This window comes from Colias philodice, chromosome 13 (genome assembly GCF_061535455.1).
Source record: "Colias philodice isolate Cphi_HAF_F1 chromosome 13, ilColPhil1 Martin Lab GWU primary, whole genome shotgun sequence".
Taxonomy (NCBI): domain Eukaryota; kingdom Metazoa; phylum Arthropoda; class Insecta; order Lepidoptera; family Pieridae; genus Colias; species Colias philodice.
This window is the reverse complement of record NC_143098.1, coordinates 476713-501351: the sequence shown is the minus strand read 5'-3', so window position 1 is coordinate 501351 and position 24639 is coordinate 476713. Positions and strand designations below refer to the sequence as shown.

At 35.8% G+C, this 24639-nt stretch overlaps 7 protein-coding genes across 7 annotated transcripts in view; 6 read left to right on the top strand and 1 right to left on the bottom strand.

The window, feature by feature from the left end:
- Positions 1–24639, bottom strand: part of LOC149483146 (cationic amino acid transporter 2-like) — a 36837-nt gene that overhangs the window by 1794 nt on the left and 10404 nt on the right. The window contains exons 5-13 of the mRNA XM_089702147.1: positions 23845–23949; positions 23421–23558; positions 22393–22541; positions 21348–21445; positions 20295–20434; positions 19810–19912; positions 19078–19226; positions 18444–18610; positions 17670–17778 (exon numbers count right to left, since the gene is read on the bottom strand). Of these exons, the coding sequence (XP_089558273.1) occupies positions 17670–17778; positions 18444–18610; positions 19078–19226; positions 19810–19912; positions 20295–20434; positions 21348–21445; positions 22393–22541; positions 23421–23558; positions 23845–23949 (1158 nt within the window). The remainder of the gene's footprint in view (positions 1–17669; positions 17779–18443; positions 18611–19077; positions 19227–19809; positions 19913–20294; positions 20435–21347; positions 21446–22392; positions 22542–23420; positions 23559–23844; positions 23950–24639) is intronic.
- Positions 754–2045, top strand: LOC149483152 (lipase 1-like). The gene has a single exon (XM_089702876.1). The coding sequence runs from the start codon at positions 861–863 to the stop codon at positions 2043–2045; it is 1185 nt and encodes a 394-aa protein (XP_089559002.1). The 5' UTR covers positions 754–860.
- Positions 4669–5922, top strand: LOC149483151 (lipase 1-like). The gene has a single exon (XM_089703005.1). The coding sequence runs from the start codon at positions 4669–4671 to the stop codon at positions 5920–5922; it is 1254 nt and encodes a 417-aa protein (XP_089559131.1).
- LOC149483150 (lipase 1-like) lies at positions 7012–8293 on the top strand. Its single transcript, XM_089702956.1, has one exon. It carries the CDS (start codon positions 7079–7081, stop codon positions 8291–8293), a length of 1215 nt encoding a protein of 404 aa, XP_089559082.1. The 5' UTR covers positions 7012–7078.
- On the top strand, positions 9656–11157 carry LOC149483149 (lipase 1-like). Its single transcript, XM_089702925.1, has one exon. The coding sequence runs from the start codon at positions 9847–9849 to the stop codon at positions 11056–11058; it is 1212 nt and encodes a 403-aa protein (XP_089559051.1). The 5' UTR covers positions 9656–9846; the 3' UTR covers positions 11059–11157.
- On the top strand, positions 13165–14639 carry LOC149483148 (lipase 1-like). Its single transcript, XM_089702923.1, has one exon. It carries the CDS (start codon positions 13236–13238, stop codon positions 14484–14486), a length of 1251 nt encoding a protein of 416 aa, XP_089559049.1. The 5' UTR covers positions 13165–13235; the 3' UTR covers positions 14487–14639.
- LOC149483147 (lipase 1-like) lies at positions 15111–16363 on the top strand. Its single transcript, XM_089702875.1, has one exon. The coding sequence runs from the start codon at positions 15111–15113 to the stop codon at positions 16320–16322; it is 1212 nt and encodes a 403-aa protein (XP_089559001.1). The 3' UTR covers positions 16323–16363.

The following is a 24639-nucleotide window of genomic DNA, read 5'->3' as shown; positions in this document are numbered from 1 at the left end:
AAAATAGCCAAGAAACTCAATAATATATTTAAAACTGATCTGAAACTAGTTTCAATAATGAATTTTGCGATTCTCTTTTTGGTTAGTAGCACTAACGCCTCACACACAAAAATGGCAAGTAAATAAAAAAAAACTGCTTATAAAAATAAATAAATAAAATTATTATTTGTAGAGTCGCTTAGAACAAATTTTAATCAAAGCATTTACGCATTTATTTTGTAAACTACGTCAATATAGAAACTGTTTAAAAATTTACACGTTTTCACTTTCGAAAAATTAAAAAGATAAAGGCTTTTTAATGGTTTTAAAAGCGATCAATTCCTACATTATTTAGCCATATCTCAATAAGGTAATGTCATAGCTATTGTTTTCCCATTCTAATCAACCGCAATTCCTTGGTAATTCCACTATTCAGAAAAACAAAAACATATTATTGTACCTGGATATTTAATTAAAAAGTCTTTCTATGAGGAACTGTCTCACAATCTAAACCATCCTCCTTATCTATAAAGACCGACTAGGGAAGAAGTAGAACCTAAATTAATAACTTCCGTGATTGTACAAATGTTTTCCTTTCGAAAAACTAACATATAATTATTTCCGATTTAAGGGGATACAGCTAGAATTTAATTTACTTCTCAAATCAAATGTTAAGTGATGCCACAGGCAAATGTTACTTTAAAATAATAACACTTTCAATACTGTAACTATAACCTTGAGCCGTTTCTCGAATATTATATGGTTTATTTTTTAAATTCCTCTTATAAAGGTGTGCTAGTGTTCGAACTTTATTATTTTAGTTTAATAAATAAATAACTAAATACGTGTTTACTCCTACAATACCAAGCGCATGAATTAAAATGCGCAGTTTCTTCTGTTTATTGACAAATTTAGCAGTCGCAATGATTTCGGTGAATGGGTATGGAGAGTACGAATTCGCGAGATTGAGTTTCGAAAGACTTGCGAAGAAATACGGGCACAACCCCGAGGTCTATGAAATAAAGACGATCGACGGATACATTCTCACTCTTTTCCGCTTGCCCGGGTCACGTAGTACACCTGTACTCCTCCAGCACGGTATACTCGATTCGTCCATGACTTGGATTATAAGAGGGAACAACTCTTTGGGCATCAGCCTTGCGAACGCTAAGTACGACGTTTGGTTATCCAACATTAGAGGAAACACGCTGTCACGCAAACACGTATACTTCGATCCAGACAAGGACCCAGCGTTTTGGGACTATAATTTGGACGATTTGGGAACAATCGATTTGGCGGCGATCATTGACAAAATATTATCTGTAACGGGCGCCAAGCGGCTGAACGCCATAGGTCATTCGATGGGCAACACCATCTTTTACATTCTTGGCTCCAGAAAGCCACAGTACAATGGTAAAATTAACGTGATGATCGCGCTCGCTCCCGTTTGCTACATGCACGATCTCCAGGAACCGCTCGCATGGCTATCAGAAAATGCCAACAACATAAATACTATATTAGTAGAATCGCATATCCACGAGCTGTTCAGTAGATCGACACCTCCCGGATACTTCATGAAGCTGCTCTGCATGGACCCCGCCACCTCGTATAACGTCTGCTATAAATCACTACTTTTCCATATAACCGGAGCGAGTGACAATACAGAGATAAATTCAGATTTCACTCAAATGGCAAGCAAGTATTTTCCCGCCGGTATCTCGAGGAAAGTGGTTCTACATTACTTTCAAATCGGGATTAGGAGGAGGTTCCAACGGTTCGATTACATCGGGGACAATTCCAAGGTTTACAATGCGAGTGACCCTCCCGAATACAATCTCAGTAGGGTGACAATGAGGTTCGTGTTGGTGGCTGGTCAGAATGACAAACTGTCCAGTCTGAAGAATGTAAACTTGCTGAGGAGCCGCCTCCCCAACGTGGTGGACTACATCGTGCATCCGCGCAAGAGATTCAGTCATTTGGACTTCACTTGGGGGAAGGGAACAAAGGAAACGTTGTTCCCATATATTTTTTACATTCTAAACAAGTTTTCCTGTACCTATCCATAAAAATATTAAAGAGTTTATAAAATTTGAAATAGCTGAAATCTCGAGCAACACTTTTTTTAATTCTAATATGTAATAATTATAATTAATAAATATTACTCAAAATGTAATATTCTAGCAATTAACAATATACTTAGTCTTTAAAGTACTGTTCGCAATTTTAAGTCAGTAGTTACATATTAAAAGCGTAAACATATTGTTATGATGAAAAAAAAATGTTGTGTGGTTTTATGAAACCACGGTAAAAGTGAAACTGTTCGAACGGTTCCGAACACTGCTTTGTGTAGCGCATGTCGCGTGTCGGTCGGCTGCCGAGTAGGTATACCTACTCGGCAGCCGCGATACACGCGACATGCGCTACACAGACCAAAAAGTTTGAGACGATGTAATAAAAGTTTCACTTTAAAAACTGAATTAAACTTAATAAAATAAAAGTAGTTTTGTAACAATAAATAAACAGTAAGAAATAAATATAATAACAAAAAAATAAAGTACCGTTAAGATATTTTTTTTATCGTAAACAAACGTATTAATTAGTCATTTAATTTAATAACGACCGCTTTTAACTTACAGAAAACAAATACCATATATTCATTTCTAAAAATCATAATCATAAAAAATTTTCCAAACTTGGAATACATTTTGCAAAGTCGTTTATGGGTTGTTGTTATAGGTAGTCTATCTCATATTAATAAATTATGCTATGTGTGTATGAAACAAGAGGAAAATTCTATTTTAACAACTTATTATATTTTATACAACCTAGTGTTGAATTTAGACTCAATTCAACTCGCTACAGTTGGTGACACGCTCATTAACGACACATAATAGTTAATATTCTTATGGAATTGAATTTTATAATTTGCTACAAGTAATACTGAAAAAAAAGTCAATACTGAAATTTTATATTAGCATAACAATTGTGAAAACTCATTATTAGTTTTGAGTGTATATTTTTATTTTTATAGACTAGCATCCGCCTTTGACTTCGTCCGCTTGAAACGACTGAAAAATAATGGTTACGAAAGAAAGGCTTTTAAAATAAAGTAATACAATAATCGATAAACCTATTCGTCGATGACTACTGCATACATAGTTCGAGAAGTGTGCCTGATTTAGTAAAAGCTCATTATCACACTGTTTGTATGCATATCCTGAGAACATTTACTATGGTAATGTTTATTTTTTTTACACCATATGAAAGTAGAGATTTCAATGAACAAAAGGCTTCCCAAGTTTTTGAAAAACGCTGATATTTTGACGGGTGAGTTTTCGATTGAAAATTAAGTTGTTTTTTTTGGTATTAATTCAAAATAAGGCGAAAAAATAAATATTTTCAATCAATTAAATTACAGTGTATTTGGGACATAATAAAGTAAGTTTCCACCAAATTTCGTAGAAAAAAAAATTTGGAAGTAGATAAAAATTGGTTTTTATCTACTTCCAAATTTTTCAACAAAAAAAACCAAAAATTGGTTTTTTGAATTTTTCACCTAAATTTTGAGGTTATGTGAAAAAATTGCAAATACAAAAGTTGTAGATCTTTTTCTTAGTTGTAGATCTCAACTTTGCCATTGAACGTTTTTCCGTAGGACTTGTAGTTTTGTCAGAAATCGAGAGAGACCATTTTTTTCTCTTAAAAGCTCCCCCCTCCCACTTCCCGAACTCGGATTGACCGTAATTTATTTTTCCTTACATTTTTATCATATTTTCCTCCTTTTGTAATGGGTTTCATCCTACTGCAATTTTTTTGCACTTTTTATTATTTTTAAAGGGATCTACCCTGGTGTAAAATGGTAAAATATGTAATGTGTTTGTTTCTTACAACGATATACGCCCAATAGATCTTTCTCAAAACCAAACCGCCATTTTGACTTTAGGTAAAGATAACCACCATCGTATATCTTTATATATGTTAGTAATATCAATCTAGCCTTCATGTCCCTCAACACCAAAAACAATTAAACATAGGAAATTAAAATAAGGAAAAAATTAATTATAATACCATTTTTAGTTTCAGTTTTTTTTAATAACACTTCAGTGTTATCACTACAGTGTGTCCGGACATGACATACCGATATTTGAAGGGGCTATTCTCCAGGTATTTTTATCGACAATTCAACCCCTCTACAGTCCCCTACCTCACCCCCCTCAAAATGGCAAACCTATCAATTCGGATAGTGAATTTATGAAAATTGTAATAACTTCGAAAGTGAGTGTCACAAAATACTAAATTTGGTTTTATTTGAACAATAACAAGTTATTCTAGGGACCACTAAACAAATTTAATTGATAAGAGTGATGAAACATACTTTAAAAAATTCGAAAACCATTTTGAGGGGGGTGAGGTAGGGGACTGTAGAGGGGTTGAATTGTCGATAAAAATACCTGGAGAATAGCCCCTTCAAATATCGGTATGTCATGTCCGGACACACTGTATATTTGCATAAGTGTCAAATGATTATTATTTATAAAATGTTTTGTGCAATGATATGTAAATCTCAATTAAAGAAGAACGATATAAAACCAACTGTTCAAACCAAATTCGATTCAGTTTAAGATCGATCTTACCATTCGAGAAGACACTGTAAGACATAGACAAAGCCGAATGCAGAAGCAAATAACAATGGTTACCGAAAAATGTAGATCAGAGAAAACCAAACGCATTTATCAAATATTTATCATAAGCGCTGTTATAAGTAATGTGACCACTCTGGATATCATTCCTGATATTATTCCTGATACCATTACTGATATTATTCATGATATTATACCTGATAAAACATCTGATACTAAACTCAGTTCACCTGAAATGGCTGCAAAATTCGGCCATCCATCGGAGGAGCATAATGTTACAACAGAAGATGGATACATCCTGGCCTTGCACCATCTCCCTGGCGAAGGCATGCCTATTCTCTTGATGCATGGCATAGCAGACACCAGCGAGACTTGGCTTATAAGAGGCAACACGTCGTTAGGAATTACGCTTGCAGAAATGGGCCACGACATTTGGATAGGAGATTGTCGAGGCAACAAGTACTCCAGGAGACATGTGTCTTTAGACCCAGATAACGACGCTGAACAATTTTGGAACTTCACCTTTACCGAAATCGGTAACTACGACCTTCCTGCATTAATTGATTACGTTCTGCAAGAAACGGGCTATGAGAAGCTGAATGCAATAGGACACTCGCAAGGTACAACAATATTCTTCGTGATGGGTTCAATGAGAACCGAGTATAATGATAAAGTGAACGCGTTTATAGCGTTAGCGCCGATAGCATACCTCACAAACGTCCCACAGCCTCTTTCGACAATCATTGCTGCTGGACCGATAATCTACGGAGAGGGGATGAAACTACATCAGTACGAGGTATTCGGTGACTCTCAAACAGGTAAACTCATACGCTTTATATGTTTGCAGCCAAGTGGCTACATTACGTGCGCGTACGGATTTGTCTTCCCAGGGGCTGGTTATGACGCTTCAGAATACGAGTCTTCATTCCACTATAAAAATTTCCAAACGTATCCTGCAAGTACACCTTTAAAGGGTCTTTATCATTTTTCACAAGTGAGTTCACGGGATAGTTTCTCGCAGTTTGACTATGGAAAAACGGAAAATTTGAAACGCTATGGTACGGAGTTGCCTCCAGACTTCGATTTGAGCAAAGTGACGATGCCTGTAGCGCTGATATGTGCTAAAAATGATAAGCTGTCGACTTTGGCGGATGTAGCTAAACTGCGACCAGCATTACCAAACGTTATTCAGTACACCGAGTTAGAGAGGGAAAAAGCTAATCACATTGACTTCCCGTGGGGAAAAACAAATTACAAATACTTATATCCGACATTATTCGAGGTTATGGATAAATATTTTTAATGACATATTAAAAAAATGACTCTTATGCATGTCTTTGTCTAATTTTCTTTTAAAATGTGAAATTCCTTTAAATATTTGAGATAATACTGGAATTTGTGTTAAGTAAGCTGTTCACTTAGGATTAAAATGATTATAACTGTCCCAGTGACCAAACCCTACCAATACCGCTTGAGCGATATACATTATTATTTTTTGTAGGCGTCATTTCAAATTTTAATACCATTTTAAATAATGCATTAATACTTTGTTCAGGCTGCATGTACGTTTTAACTACGCCTGTGGACGCAATTGATTACTGCGACAGATGTATTCTGCCCCAAACCCCACATAATGATACGAGAATTGACTTTTATTGTTTCCCTGCTCGATAAAGCACTTCCTTGCGAGGATTTTTTACCAGAACTGTCCTTGTGGGATAAAAATTAGTTCTTAAAGCAATACAAATCCCAGTGTATGACGAAGACAGATCTTGCTACACTGCAATTAGAACGAGGTCACGGTATGCCCCGTGTGCCTTAAGCGATATCCTCCATATCTTTCCATTTTCCATATATTTTTTAATCACAGAAGTTCTCTGAACAAATACAAATTTAATATTAGTTTTTAATTTAATACTATGAATATTATTTTTGTGTTCTTTCTCAGGGTCTAAAGATTATCTGTGCCAAATTTCATCAAAATCGGTCCAGTAGTTTATGCATGAAAACCATATATACATACATACATACAAACCTTTCCTCTTTATAATATTTGTATAGATTTACATATTGTTAGTTAATTTATATATTTTTACGGATTATTCATGAATCGCTTATAATTTAGATGTTACTAAAATCGACTAAACTAATTAAACTAATTAAAAATGAATATAATTATGTAGTCATTATCAAACACATTAATGTTACACGCGTGTTTTTAACTATTGCTTCATTTTAGTGCCATCACTATATATGTTAAAGATCGAATAATTTATGTTAAAGATCGAATAATTGTGTGGTATAGTAAAATTTTAATAGTATACTTTGGATAACGATATTAAGATCACAAATACAAAAGTAATTAATAAATAAAACAAACAAAAAATTTATACAGTTTCGGATCGATCTTGCCATAGAAGAAGACATATTATTATTATTCTTATCGCAGTGGAACAAAAATGGTTACCAAAAAAAGTATTTCCGAGAAAACGAAACGTATTTATCAAATGCTTATTATATACGCTGCTATAAGCAATGTGACCACTCAGGATATCATTCCTCGTATATTAACAAATACCGGAAAACTCAGTTCACCTGAAATGGCTGCAAAATTCGGCCATCCATCGGAGGAACACGTGGTTACAACAGAAGATGGATACATGCTAGCCTTGCATCATCTCCCTGGTAAAGGTATGCCTATTCTCTTCATGCATGGTCTACCAGACACCAGCGAGGATTGGCTGATAAGAGGCAACACATCTTTGGGAATCACACTCGCAGAAATGGGACACGACATTTGGATAGGAGATTGTCGAGGCAACAAGTACTCCAGGAGACACGTGTCTTTAGACCCAGATAACGACGCTGAACAGTTCTGGAACTTCACCTTCACCGAAATCGGCTACTACGACCTTCCTGCATTAATTGATTACGTTCTGCAAGAAACGGGCTATGAGAAGCTGAATGCAATAGGACACTCGCAAGGTTCAACAATATTCTTCGTGTTGGGTTCAATGAGAACCGAGTATAATGATAAAGTGAACGCTTTAATTGCCTTAGCACCGATAGTATATCTCACAAATATTCCACCACCTCTTTCGACGCTCATTGCTGCTGCACCCATTTTCTATAATGGAGCTATGAAACTACGTCAGTACGAGGTTTTCGGTGACTCTTTATCGGGTAAAACAATACGTTCCCTGTGTTTGAAGCCAGTCATTGGCTACTCTACATGTGCGTTTGGATTACTTTTCCCAATAAATGGTTACGACGCTGCAGAATACGAGTACTCATTTCACTACGAAGCCTTCCAAACATTTCCAGCAAGCATTTCAGTAAAGAATCTTTATCATTACGCACAAGTGAGATCACGGGATAGTTTCTCGCATTTTGATTATGGAAAAGAGGAAAATTTGAAACGCTATGGGACTGAGTTGCCTCCAGACTTCGATTTGAGCAAAGTGTCATTGCCTGTAGCGCTGATATCCGGTAAAAATGATAAGGTGTCGACTTTAGAGGATGTAGCTAAACTGCGACCAGCATTACCAAACGTTATTCAGTACTCCGTGGTAGAGAGAAGAAAATGTAATCACAATGATTTTATATGGGGCAGAACGAATTACAAATATTTATATCCGTTAATATTTAATATTATCGAAAAATATTTTTATTGATGTATTAAAAAATACTGATCGTGGACCTCTCTTTTAATTCGTTTTGTATTCGGCTTTCGCAAATTCGACCAGTCTCTATCTATCGCAGACGCCTCAAGTGGCTCCCTATTCGCCTCCGACATCATCTCCACTGCCTTCAATTACTATAACGTATCATGAAGATCAGATCTTGCTACACTGCAATTAGAACTGGTTTAAGGGGTCACGGTAAGCCCCGTGTGCCTTATGAGGGGTTAGGCGGTCAGCGAAAATTCAGCTATTCGCGCCTTAGGTGAGGGGTGAGGGGGTCCGCGTTTAGTATGGAATCAACGTGTTTGAAACTAAAAATCGTAAGCGCCATTCACATTTTTATCAAAAAGTGAATGAAAATATTTAGTATTTTCTAAATCTATAACAATCACGAAATCGAGAAGGTAATGTGAAGGTACCTATGTATTTGATTTTGTATGACTTATTGTGGTAAAATACGGTTGCAATGAGCATTTACATGGTATTTTAGAGGTAACTTCAGGATTTTTTTTATCAAGCAAAATTTTTCCAATCGTGTTTTGGAAATAGTCATCCGACACATACGTTCTGTAATACACATTAGAAATTTCAGTGCGAAAAAACTTAATTATTTTCAGACTAGCTTTCCGCCTGCGGCTTCGCCCGCGTTTTCAAAAAAAAACCCGCATAGTTCCCGTTCCCGTGGGATTTCCGGGATAAAACCTAGCCTATGTCACTCAGAAATGATGTAGCTTTCCAACAGTGAAAGAATTTTTCAAATCTGCCAAGTAGTTTCGGAGCCTATTCAATTCATACAAACAAACAAACAAACAAAAAATCAAACCTTTCCTCTTTATAATATTTGTATAGATATAGCTCATAGATAACATTCCTATTTTGCATATATTTTTTTATCACAGAAGTTCTCTGAACAAATACACATTGAATATTAGTTTTTAATTTAATACTATGAATATATTTGTGTATTCATATACAACGCCATCTGTTGTTGTTTTACTACTACAGAAATTTAATTTAATCTTGGACAAATGATAAAAAATTAAAATAATATAAATTTATAAAGATAATGTTGTGGGTTAGTAACCTGAACGGCTAATGTTGTCAATATGGCCAATCTCGCTAAACTATAGTGCCATTTTGACGATAAAAATAGAAAATGTATCAAGTTATATAAGTTATTTATTGTTAGTAAATTTATGTTTTTATTTTTACGAATTATTCATGAATCGCTTATAATTTAGATGTCACTTAAATCGATCCTTTATTACCAAACTAATTAAGGATAGGTAATTGAAATGAAGATAAAAAGTCATTAACAAACACATTAATGAAACACGCGTGTTTTTAACTATTGCTTCATTTTAGTGCCATCACTATATGTGACGATCGAATAATTGTTTAGTATTAAATAATATTTCATAGAATATTTTGAATCACAAATATAAAAGTAATTAATAAATAAAAAAAACAAAAACTAATACAGTTCAGAATCGCTCTTGCCACAGAAGAAGACATTTTATTATTCTTATCGCAGTGGTACAAAAATGGTTACCGAAAAATTTATTTCCGCGAAAGCGAAACTTATTTATCAAATGCTTATCATAAATGCCGCTATAAGCAATGTGACTTCTCTGGATATCATTCCTCATATATTAAAAAATACCGGAAAACTCAGTATTCTGGAAATGGCTGCAAAATTTGGTCATCCAGCGGAGGAACACGTGGTTACAACAGAAGATGGATACATGTTAGCCTTGCATCATCTCCCTGGTAAAGGCATGCCTATTCTCTTGATGCATGGTCTACCAGACACCAGCGAGGGTTGGCTGTTAAGAGGCAACACATCGTTGGGAATCACACTCGCAGAAATGGGACACGACATTTGGATAGGAGATTGTCGAGGCGACAAGTACTCCAGGAGACATGTGTCTTTAGACCCAGATAACGACGCTGAACAGTTCTGGAACTTCACCTTCACCGAAATCGGCTACTACGACCTTCCTGCATTAATTGATTACGTTCTGCAAGAAACGGGCTATGAGAAGCTGAATGCAATAGGACACTCGCAAGGTACAACAATATTCTTCGTGATGGGTTCAATGAGACCCGAGTATAATGATAAAGTGAACGCGTTTATAGCGTTAGCGCCGATAGCATACCTCACAAACGTCCCACAGCCTCTTTCGACAATCATTGCTGCTGCACCCATTATCTATAATGGAGTTATGAAACTACGTCTGTACGAGGTTTTCGGTGACTCTTTATCGGGTAAAACAATACGTTCCCTGTGTTTGAAGCCAGTCATTGGCTACCCTACATGTGCGTTTGGATTACTTTTCCCAATTACTGGTTATGACGCTGCAGAATACGAGTACTCATTTCACTACGAAGCCTTCCAAACATTTCCAGCAAGCACTCCAGTAAAAAATCTTTATCATTACGCACAAGTGAGTTCACGGGATAGTTTCTCGCATTTTGACTATGGAAAAGAGGAAAATTTGAAACGCTATGGGACTGAGCTGCCTCCAGACTTTGATTTGAGCAAAGTGACATTGCCTGTAGCGCTGATATCCGGTAAAAATGATAAGCTGTCGACTTTGGAGGATGTAGCTAAACTGCGACCAGCATTACCGAACGTTATTCAGTACACCGTGGTAGAGAGGAGAAAATGTAATCACAATGATTTTTTATGGGGAAGGACGAATTACAAATATTTATATCCGATAATATTTAATATTATCGAAAAATATTTTTAATAGTGTACATATTAAAAAAATACTGATCGTGGAGTTTAAAATAAAGCTTTTTCCACAACAATATGAAACTGATTAATTAAATACAACATATTTATGTTATAGTTAGTTATTTAAAATTTCTCATGAATAAAACACGAGCCAATTTAATTTAATAAAATAAACTCAAACATTTTTTTATCAAATTAGACCTGTTCTAGAAGCACTTTTTAATCGTCATATCATATTTTTAACATATACCACCGGCAAGAAACTCCATAGTTGCTTGCCCAATATTGCACTTTAATTTTACAAAATAATGATGCCAATTCTCTTTGGTATCATTATTTTGTAAAATTAAAGGACAGTAGGATACTTGTCCAGTGGTTCTTACGCAACAACTTTTCATCTTTCATATACTCATTAATCCTATAATCGGCTCTCTGAAGTAGTACATGTTTTATATAAAATTTAAATGTAGCATTATTCGACTCTTTAATAGGAATTCTACTGTAAAATCGTACACAAATGAATTTTTAACTATTTGTGTCATTACAATCTCTATCACCTACTCGTAATAGTCACCTTGAAAATAGAAGAACATATTTTTTTATTGGATTTATAACAGACTCGATACAGCTGGTGACATGCTCATCGACATAATGTAAACATACTCATGGAATTTGATTAACATTAGATCAATAGAACAAAAATAGTTTAAGTGCGAGTCGGACTCACGACACGGGTTCCGTACAAATAAATGATTTTTTCTTCAAATGAACACTATGAATCGCATTATTGTGGTATAGTTGATATATTTTTTTAATTTATCCCGTTTCTATGTCTATGTGTAGCCGTTATCAATATCGAGAAAAAAATCGTTTCGATTGAAATTGATAATTTTGGTTTTATGGCATTCAAATGGTTTATAAATATAAATTTATAAAGAATAGAAAAAAATCATTACAACATTGTATTCACTGAAAAGTGTTTCATATTGGTTGAGATGGTTGTTAATCATCCCAATAGATGGCGCGCAGTGTGACCCTCTGAAGGAATAGAATAAATTCGATTGCTCTGGCGGGTCACGAGTGGCTGAATTGGTCAGGCATCCGCCCCGGAATGGCGCGAAAGGATGGGGGTTCAAGTCCCGCCTCGTGATCGAATTTTCTCTATCTACGTATATAAAAATAAGTCAGGTTTTACTTCCTGACGCTATAACTCCAGAACGCACGAACCGATTTCGGTGGAAAGGTCTCGGGCTCCGTGAGGTTTATAACAAAGAAAAGGTGTCTCTGGTGGCGAAACGGAGTTCGCCGGGTTTGTTAGTTCTTTATAAATTTATATAAAATCGTTTCGACTTTATTATATGGCCTCCTTTAATATTTGTTTTACTCATATTTTTAGTATTTGTTGTAAAAGCGGCAGTGGAAATACGTATTCCCTGATTCAAATATCCTACTATCGCGGTTCTTGAGATACAGCCTGGCTACAGACGGACGGACAGAGGTATATTTCCACGGTTTTGCATTCGTACAAGAGTTATATTTTTCTCTTTGAATTTTTCGATTTAAGCGTCCCAATAACGTTTTGACAGCTGTCAGCCAATAGTGGACGTTCCCAATATCGTATCTATCTTACGATAGATAGAACCTTACTAGCTATTGGAATTAGCTGTCTATCTATAACCGTAGTGTGAATATTGGGAACGGTCATTAATTGGCTCGACTATAGTTTGCTGCACTTTTTTATTAAAACTATACCTTTTTCACATAATAAATAGCTACATAAGCTACCTTTTTATTTTGAGTACATCTATTCTTTTGAACTCAAATCGATCTAGCTAACCAATTAAAATTAGATAATGAAAAAAGAAAAAAAAATAATTATCTAAAACATTATAATTAGTTTTTGTTCATTTTTTTTAAATTGTTTTCTTTATTTATATACAACACTCAATTTAGTGAATTTATCTTATTCGTTCTCACTTAATCGCCATCACAATACTTGTTTGACTATCAAATAAAACAAACTTAAATTCATAATAGAAAAAGTTTTGTGTACTTAACGTTAATTAAATAATATTATCTACTAAAAAGTGCGTAATAAAACCAACTGTACAAACCAAAATTGAAATAGTTTCTGATCGATCTAGCCAAGTAAAGTAGACATATCTTAATTCTTATAGTAGTAAAACTAAAATGGTTACCAAAAAATGTATCTCCCAGAAAACCAAACGCATTTATCAAATGTTTATCATAAGTGCCGTTATAAGTAATGTGACCACTCTGGATATCATTGCTGATATTATTCCTGATACCATTTCTGGTATTATTCAGGATATTATACCTGATATCACATCTGATACTAAACTCAGTTCACCTGAAATGGCTGCAAAATTCGGCCATCCATCGGAGGAGCATAATGTTACAACAGAAGATGGATACATCCTGACCTTGCACCATCTCCCTGGCGAAGGCATGCCTATTCTCTTGATGCATGGCATAGCAGACACCAGCGAGACTTGGCTTATAAGAGGCAACACGTCGTTAGGAATAACACTTGCAGAAATGGGTCACGACATTTGGATAGGAGATTGTCGAGGCAATAAGTACTCCAGGAGACACGTGTCTTTAGACCCAGATAACGACGCTGAACAATTTTGGAACTTCACCTTCACTGAAATCGGCTACTACGACCTTCCTGCATTAATTGATTACGTTCTGCAAGAAACGAGCTATGAGAAGCTGAATGCAATAGGACACTCGCAAGGTTCAACAATATTCTTCGTGATGGGTTCAATGAGAACTGAGTATAATGATAAAGTGAACGCGTTTATAGCGTTAGCGCCGATAGCATACCTCACAAACGTCCCACAGCCTCTTTCGACAATCATTGCTGCTGGACCGATAATCTACGGAGAGGGGATGAAACTAAAACAGTACGAAGTTTTCGGTGACTCCTTAACGGGTAAAGCCTTGCGTGCTGTATGTTTGCAGCCAGTCATTGGCTACCCTACGTGTGCGGATGGATTCCTTTTCCCAATAGTTGGTTTTGACCCTTCAGAATATGAGTATTCGTTTCACTATGAACTCTTCCAAACGTTTCCAGCTAGTACACCTTTAAAGGATCTTTATCATTATGCACAAGTGAGTTCACGGGATAGTTTCTCGCAGTTTGATTATGGCAAAGAGGAAAATTTGAAACATTATGGGACGGAGTTGCCGCCAGACTTCGATTTGAGCAAAGTGTCTGTAGCGCTGATATGCGCTAAAAATGATAAGCTGTCGACTTTGGCGGATGTAGCTAAATTGCGAGAGGCATTACCAAACCTCATAAAGTACACCGTTTTAGAGAGGGCAATAACTAGTCATGTTGACCTTACGTGGGGAAGGACTAATTATGAATACCTATATCCGCAAATATTCGATATTATGGAAAAATATTTTTGATGACTCAATTTTAAAATACTGAGTATGTATTGGTCTAGTTATATTCTTAAATGTGCAAGTCCCTTTTATATTTTAGGTTTCTTAATAAATTTAAGGAATTTATTGGATTGGATTTTTATTCGCTATGTAATCTATAATTAACTTAAATAAATATATGTGCGTATTTGTTCGTACAGTTTTATTCAAACGCCGAAAATTAGCCACAAGATTATAAACGCATTTCAACGCTATCTAGCTCGTTAACCTGATCCAAGCGGCAGTATGTTAAATTGTTGTTTAATTAAGTAATACGACGTCTTTACAACACACGATCGTACGATATTTTGCCATATACTTGGTAAGTATGTAATTTTTTTTATCAAAATAGTATTTAAGAAAAAAATCGTCACGACTCGCAGAAAATAGTTAGTTTTCTCTACAGGAAATTCCTTGTAAAATTCCTGCATACAGATCGATGCGGGTGCAATGGCATATTAATTAAACCATCCCTACAATGTAATTTCATTAAAATAAATTGAATACATTTTCCTTCAATCGGTCGCATATTATAAAATCGTTGACATTTTATTGTTCTAACGTCGCATATAAATGATTACGTACTAATTGAGCCATCAGTATCACGCTATGGGTACGCACATTTATTTCCTGAACGCTAAGTGCCTCAGTATATGGGCGACTTTATCTGTGCTAATAACAGTAAACGCAGCGAGCGCCGAACGGAACGCTAGATTCCTATTCGACGATGTGAAATTAAACACTACGGAACTAGCGGCCAAATACGGCTACAAGGTGGAAGAACACAAGGTGACCACTGAAGATGGATACGTTTTAACGATCCACCATATTCCTGGGAAAGGTCGGCCAATTCTCATGATCCACGCGTTGGCAGACTCCACGGAATCCTGGTTTACGAGAGGCGAAAATTCCTTGGGCGTAACTTTGGCTGATCTAGGCCACGACCTGTGGATGGGCGACTGTCGAGGCAACGCGTACTCGAGAAACCACGTCAAACTGGACCCCGACAAGGATGCCGAAGCTTTTTGGAATTACTCTTTCCACGAACACGGTTACTACGACCTGCCAGCGTTTATCGATACAGTTCTAGAGAAGACTGGCGAAAAGAAACTAAACGCGATAGGAATCTCGCAGGGCACCTCGATGTTTTTCGTTATGGGGTCCCTGAGGCCCGAATACAACGAGAAAGTGAACGCGTTAGTCGCGATGGCTCCGGTCGCATACTTGAGTCATTTGGAACCACCGCTGTCCACTTTTATCAAAATTGCCCCGCAGTTGTACAGTGCGGCAACAAAACTAGGCCAATACGAAGTTCTAGGCAACACGCCAAGTGGCAAAATCATCAAGTCGATATGTTTGAAGCCTCTCATTGGATATTTTATATGCGCTTTTGGGGTGTTATTCCCCATAGCGGGTTTCGACATAGAGGAATACGGTCCCGTCTTCCACTATAAGGCGATGAAACGGTTTCCCCAGAGTTCTTCATCGAAGAACTTCTATCATTTCGCTCAAGTGAGTAGACGGAGGAGTTTCTCGCAGTACGACTATGGGCCGTCAGAGAACTTAGAAATATACGGGTCGGATATGCCTCCGGACTACGATTTGAGTAAAGTGACGATGCCAATAGTGTTGCTATGTGGGCAGAACGATAAATTCTCGCCTTTAGAAGACGTAGCGACGTTACGTATCCAACTATCCAATGTGGTAGAGTACAAAGTACTGGAGAGATCCAAGATGAATCATTTGGACTTCTTGTGGGGCAAGAACATGGACAAGTATCTTTATCCCGAATTGTTTAAAGCGATGGATAAATTCTTTTAATGTGGCGTAAATTACCAATGATCTAACTATAATTTAAGTGTATATTATAGTCGATCCAATTTAATAGGCAACATTTGACGTCTATCAATTTTATCTTCGAAGAGAGGTAACCTGCTTAAAAACATCGATTAAAGTGAATTAATCGATACGGACTTGAAACATTTGTCAATCGAACTTGAAACACATGTCAATTTATAAGTTCATCAGGCGAATCCCTGTCCCAGTAATATACTTTCTTTCGTAAATTTAAGGAGCAAAATAAGACAAGTATCTAAATAATTAAAAAAACACAACGCATTTATAAATTTATGATGATTTTTATTCACAAGTAATCAATGAATTCGATTCTAGATGTCAGATTTCGATTTTTAGAGTAACGTCTCTGGTATTTAAAAAGAATAAAGGTTTAAGGTAGCGACGTCAGTTCTTCGTTTCTAAATCAGAAATTGTTTATTATATTGAGAATCGTTTATCAGTAAAATCAAATCTTAAAATTACTTGTATCGGTCATTATTATTATAAATATGTAATCGTAATTGAAAAAAGTTAAGCAAATGTGCAGTTCTAACAAAACGAAATATCATGTTATTCTATGTCGTCGTTACTAGGTTACGTTGTTGAATTTTGTTGAACTGTCAAATGTTGCCTATTAAAATGGCTCTACTATAACTCTGAAAAAGGATGATTACCATCAACGTTTAACGTCATCGTTTGTAAAGATATAGCACAAAAAAAGTTTACATTACACTAGACCTAATTACATTTTATTTATAATGACGTGTAATTATTCTAAGTAATATACCTCTTAAAAAATTGCCATATATTACATGACTAGTATTATAGAAACAAAATTGCAATATCGCTAAAGTATGCAAAATAACCAAGTTATTTATAAGTGACTAGCTGTCCCAGTAAACATTGTTTTGCCTTACTCTTATCACTTTGAGGTATGAAAAATAGATGTTGACCGATTCTCAAACTTACCCGATGTGCACACAAAATTACATGAGAATCGGTCAAGCCGTTTCAGAGGAGTATGGGAACGAACATTGTGACACGAGAATATGTTTGATTTTTTAAGGCAGTACTAGCAAAGGAACAAGTGTGTCAGCTGATGTTATCTTAAATCTAAAGTAATATTAATCAATTTCCAAGCATAATCTTAATATATATAAATCTCGTGTCACAATGTTTGTCCTCAATGGACTCCAAAACCACTTAACCGATTATAATAAAATTCGCACACCATGTGCAGTTCGATCCAACTTGAGAGATAGGATAGTTTAAACATGAAGGTACCACGGGCGAAGCCGGGGCGGACCGCTAGTTAATATATAAGCTACTCACCAGCTGCTATCCAGACCGCGAATCGAACCCACGTCATGTAGTCCAGGTTCAGCATGAGGTACACGTTGATCAGTATGCTGAGACCCGGCAACCACGGCACCAGGGGGACCTACACGTTTATTTATTTATTTATCTATAATAACATTATAAAAAGATTTGTTTGTTTGTAACAATTTAACTCAAAAACTTCGAACTGGTAAAAAAATTGCGATTCTGAAATTTTCAATTCGTACGCAAAAAACATTTATGTAATATAAATTAAATTTTTCAAAAAATAAGGGTAATAATTTGAGCTAATTGTCGAATGACTAGTACTGCTTTCAGTATATTTCTAAACGGTTAGTTAAAAATAATAAATATACTGAACCAAAAACTGCCCCAACTGCTCTTAAATAACATCTTAGACGTTTATAATACAGAAATAAATAAAATAAAAATGTGTGCGTGTACTAGTGTACACACGTAAGAAGTGAAACTTCTTAATGACCTTATTTTTCAAAAAATAATTTACTATAATATGCAACTTTACAGAAATACGTCGAATCACGCGTAACAGAAAAATGTCACGCGTAAGGAAAAAATGTTACACAAAATTTTTTTCCAACCCCGATAAAGAAGTTTCACTTCAAAAATAAACCCACGCTAATTACATACATTATCTACACATTTATCACTTACAAGTATTTTTTTTGTATTTTCGCACTATTCATTTGAGGCTATGTCCAATATTAAACAAATGTTTTCATTCTTTCTTTCTTAAAACAACAAACTTACCGAAAACGCCAACTTCTTCTCTGACACCGGTTGCCTTGACAACGCGTACAGCGTGCTCACGACGAGAATCGAACCCACCACCACCGCGGCTGTGGGCCCCACTTCACCACGGAGTATAGCGTCGCCGTGGGAGTTGATGCTGCCCATCATTATGAAACACCATACACCTGAGAAAAATATTATTATGTTTGTATTAGTGACTAGTTATTACCCGCTGCTTCGCCCGTATTAAAGGAAATTTCGTGGGAATAAGTTGTTTCACAGGTAAAGTTAAATAAACCAGTTTAACGAGGGATTTAAATGAACATACATACATACATACTCTGTCAAAATCATAACCCTCCTTTTGCTTTGTCGTAGTCGGGTGAAAATGTGAAATTATGTAACAGTATTAAATAAATTTTGAATGTAAATTTTGATTTTGAAATATTTGAGATAAATAAATCTTTCTTAAGAATTTTTTTAAGCCTAGAAAAAATTTATCACGACGCGGGATTCGAACCCGCATCCTTCCCCTTGCCGGGGCGAAATTTTTACCTCAAATTTTTTATTATTTATTAAGTACTCTTCAAAACGGGCGGAAACCGCGCGACCATTTTTATTCTTTGGTGTACAAAAAAAAAATTATTCTTACCATATAGTGTAACAAGTACGGCCACCAACGCAGAACTGAGCCTATTCGGCGTGGTGATATTATCCAAATTGAACAATTGTCGACACCACGCTTTTGCACTTAAGTTTAGTGCTTCTGGTGTGCGGTGGACACTTTGACTGCGCTCGTATCTGGGAAGGAATAAAACAATTATAATAGAACCAAGTGACATAAAAGTGAATCCAGCGTATTCACTTCCAAAATCGTAGGGCCAAATTTGGTTAACGTATTTTTTAAACAACCAATCACAAGATTAAGACAAGGATAGTGGAGAGATAATTATTTTGAAATATCATGTCCATTGTTTTATTGTATACTGCGTGCCTTATTATTTTTAGCGAAAACAGAAATTATTGCAAAAAAGTTCGTATGAAAAAAAAGACGTGTGGCACTCGGGAACTGCCGCGGTAAAGCTATTGCATGCTATGCCTTCAAGCCACACCTCCGCGCCCGTCGGAGTGGGGAGCGTGAGGTTTTTCGTTACGCAATTTCTGGATTCGGTCCCCGCGCTCAAGGCCCGCGATAGAAGCTATGCAAAGCTTAACAGAACTTAAAAAAACCTGTAAAAATTACTACCCTCATATTTGTCTTTGTTTGACAAAAAGTTACAAATATCCGATACCATACAACAAATCCTATACCACCTTACACTCTAACCAACTGCCTGACTAACTCTATATCAAACAAATAGTAATAAATATCAAACATTCTTACCTAAGCAACAAAACACAGGAAGCCACCATGGAGTAAGCGAGCAGCGTACCGATGGACATCATGTGGATGAGCTGCTCCAACTCGAATATCATCGCTAATGTTCCTGCATACATACATATATAATTAACTTTAATTCATTAGATCAACAGTAGATTTATGCATAGTATTAAAGACTTTAAATAGAATTTTAAACTCGATTTATTCATTATTTTTCCGGACGTTTAACTTCACTGCGAACATGGTCACGAGTAAATCCACGTTAGGATTATTTTTTTTTTTTCTTCATAAAGTAAAAAGACTTCACTGTACAGTTTTTAAAAACATTAGTCAATACTAATTCATGAAAAAAATTGTAAAAATGTAATCGAAAATTTCGTCTCCATTGATAGAATTTACCCCTTTTTACATAAAAATCAAAAAATATCACCAATAAAAGTTTACATTAAACTTAAACATATCTTTTAACTAAATGAATAAATACTGACCAGTAAAAAGCCCAGCAACAACGGTACCAACAAGCGGCGTGTGATATTTCTCACTAACTCTGCCCATAAATTGGAACAGCAGCCCGTCTGATGACATCGCGTATATTATACGAGGTAGGGGGAACACTGCACCTAAAAGACTGGAAAATGGGGGAAAATAGTAACATTTTCCTTCAAAATCATATATCCAATTTTTTTTAACAATAAACAAAGTATACATAAATTACGATGACACCCGTAAAAGCATAAATTAGTATTGATGCTAACGCCCACCTCCATACAAGAAATAAGTTCCATCTTATAATAATTTTAACAATATTATTCTTAAAATTGCTTCCACATATATATTATGTAGAAAAGCAAGGTTTACATTATTGGCGTACTTCCACATACATAATGTAAACTAGTGGTCCGCCCCGGCTTCGCCCGTGGTACCTACATGTTTAAACTATCCTATCTCACAAGTTGGATCGAACTGCACATGGTTTGCGAATTTTATTATAATCGGTTAAGTGGTTTAGAAGTCCATTGAGGACAAACATTGTGACACGAGATTTATATATATTAAGATAGAAAGGTTTTTATTACTATAAACAACTAGACTCACAATCACGGTTTAAATTGTCGGAAATAAAACTCTGCCTGCGTGTGTATTAGGCAGAGTTTTGAAATGAGCAATACAATAGATTTTGAACATAACTGTGACGAAATAAGGTGCTAATTGGCGATCGTTATTCTATTTCTTCATAGTACTTCAATGGTGTACGTAGCAAAATACAGAAAATATACAATAAATAAGAACTAGAAAGATTATACGCGGAACGAGGAGAAAAATGAGCTTATTATAATGTACTAGCTGTGCCCTGTTGTTTTATCCGCAGTGATCCACTTCTGTTAGTCTTAGCGTGATGATATATAGCCTTGCTCGATAAATGGGCTATCTAACACCGAAAGAATTTTTCAAATCGCACCAGTAGTTCCTGAGATTAGCGCGTTCAAACAAACAAACTCTTGAGCTTTATAATATTAGTATATAGTATAGATTAATATTACCTGGAACACAGAGCACAAATAGCACCCACACTAACGGCATACTTGGCCCAACTCCAACCGAGCTGATCATACACGAAGGGGAAAGGTGCCTTTTCATCCTGCAAAATAATTTAAGCCTTATCTACTGTATATTAAGTGTCAATATTAAAAATCACGTTTCATTGTGAAATGAATTGAAACCTTAATGCATTGTGTTAGAGATCAGAGTCGCATAAATCGATTTTGTTTCGGGAACGATAGAAGCGATATCCTAACAAGTGACTTGAGGATATAAGATATAAACTATTTTTGATTTGTTTTGAGCCATTTGGATTTTTTAGCAGTTACTTCGGTGTAACGTTATTTTTTACTTTTGAAGGCGGTTTAACTTTTTGTTAAAAATTGTTTTTTTTAAGCTATTGCATAGCTTCTATCGCGGGCCTTGAGCGCGGGGACCGAATCCAGAAATTCCGTAACGAAAAAACCTCACGCTCTCCACTCCGTCGGGCTCGGAGGTGTGGCTTGAAGGCATAGCATGCAATAGCTTTACCGCGGCAGTCCCCGAGTGACACATGTCTTTTTTTTTTAATCTTAGTGTAAATATATCAGAACGAACTGAGAATGTCCTCCTTTTTAAAGACGGTTAAACTGTTTGCAAATTCAATTATACAACGGTTTTATAAATTTCCATATCAGTGAGACAAACAATCGTGATCTGGCTTATAGGTCGTACACGCATATATATTTTAGTCATTTATTTTATTATATAGATTGTTAAGTTATCATCTTAATTTGTTTAATCAGTACTATAAGTTTTACAGCCTCCTTGGTACAGTGGTTGACGCATGAGCGTAGAACCAAGGGGTCCCGGGTTCGATTCCCAGTGGAGACGAAGAGACGAGAGAGAAGAAAAAAAATCTCGGTCTGGCAGGACACAGGCTAGCAGGATGATCACCTACTTGTCCCTAAAGAAAATCGATCAGTGAAACAGATGTATGCATAATATAATGCATCTACCCCTTACCCCAGTTGGGTCATACCGTTTTCGAGTGTTTGCTCTTCATACCTGCATATAATACGGCATCATGAGTGTAAGCACAGAGGAAACGCCACAATACGCCAAAAAGACGATCAGAAGTGAAGCCACTACCGCAAATGGGATGCTTTTCTGTGGACGTCTGGCTTCCTCACCAGCTGTTGCTACGCAGTCGAAACCTGGGTATAGTGGTTAGGTTATTAAATAGAGTACATTTAAATTTTTAAGCTATTGCATAGCTTCTATTGCGGGCCTTGAGCGCGGGGATCGAATCGAGAAATTCCGTAACGAAAAAACCTCACGCTCCCCACTCCGACGGGCTCGGAGGTGTGGCTTGAAGGCATAGCATGCAATAGCTTTACCGCGGCAGTCTCCGAGTGCCACACGTCTTTTTTTTATTTATGAAAGAATATTAATGAATGTTGAGGTTTTTATCTCATTTTCATCATGTAATTGGAAGAGAAATTCAAATTAAGTATCTAGAGTAGTTATTTCTATTTCGATTTTGTAGTGAAACCACACCCCGGACACTCCATACAAAATGATCGTTTTGACAGTCACACTGTAGAGACTGCAAATGTGTGTGTTAATGCTTTATGGTTGGCACATTTGTGACTAGCGTAAAAAAAAATTCGCGTTTTTCTGATGAAATACATCCGTAAACAGCACAATATCTAACCATTTTCTACGAAAAACGATAATCACAAATCTAAAATAATAAAATTACTTTAAGTCAATTTGATTAATGTTGTCAATCTTCGTTGCGTATCGTCCTTGCAGAAAAATATGGCCCATTTTATGTCTGATCGCGCGGGGGTGAGGTAAGTTTAATTTTGGCGGGAGGCGGAGAGTGTCCGTTCTGTAGCGTTTAGCTACTATTATGTATTCTGTGGTGAAACTTTACGTGCGTCGAGAGTAAAATAAGAAGTAAGGCGACGATTTTGGTATATTTGAAACTTGCCAAAGAAGTTTCACTTCTGACACGTGTGCTCGGCATACACTTTTTTTTCTACACATACATACAATTCTCTATTCATATCAAATAGCTCGAAACTCACCAATAAAACCATAGAAGCAAACCGCAGCCCCTCTAATGATGCCAGCGAGCCCGTACGGGGCGAAGCCCCCGGTGCCAAAGTCCTTCGTAGAAGACTTGGGCACTTCTGACGCGGGGATACGCCAGTTCTTTGTGTCCGCTGAAAAACGTTAGAACACAAAAAATAAGAATCAAAGCAATTTGATCCTAACTGCATTGATAATAAAGTTGAATTTCGTATAAAAAATTTTATGTTTTAAATGAAAGTTAACTTATAAATTGAATCATTGAATTTCTAATGATCTGAAAATATGTCTGTCTCTCAAATATTAAGAAACACTTTTTACGAGTTTAGATTATTACTTAAACAATTTTGTCTTCGAAGTAACAATAATAATAAAAAATCCATTATTAAGACATATTGTAGATAATAAAAAATATATTACCTTTAAAAGAGCCAGATATGATGACAAACAGCACAACACACAGATTGACACCCGTGCAGAAATTGTTGAACTTCGTCGACTCTTTCACACCGAATGCGAGCGCAACTACAAAAAAAATAAGATTATATATTATCTGCCCATACTGATCCGAGATAAGTAGATAAATAGTTTGGAAAATCCAAAAGTGCACGCCTCATAATTTTTTTTTAATAATTATTTATTAATTATTATTTTTGTTTATTTAATAACAATTAAACCACATCGAATCAGACCCTGCAAAATGAAAGGGTTCTATTCCTGAGCATACTCAAGCGTAAGAGAAAAAAAAAGACTCGATTAGTAAAGTATTTCGGTCGCTATCGTGTTAACAAGAAAATCCTCCGCACATACAGACACACGGACGTCCAAGACAGAACTTTTTTAAACTGTTTTTTAACTAGTTTAAATAACAAAAATGACATCAAAAATATCATGAATGTTAAAAATAGTGTTTTTTCTTGATATGTGTCTGTATGTATTATCTTACAAGTGCAATGTATGATACATAAAGACATTTTAAGTTTGAAAAATCAGATGTTTTGCGCGAAGTGACAGTAGTACCCACCTCAACGCTTCGCTTATGAGGCGTGCAATAAACTATATTTCTTGCCTACGTTACTCAGAAAAAAATTATGTATTAGCTGAGAAAATATTTTCAAATCCGTTCACGCTATAATAATTCCCAAAATTCTGAACCTTAAATTATAAACAATACCTGATATAATAAGCTAACAAAAAGCAATTTCGCCTTCAACG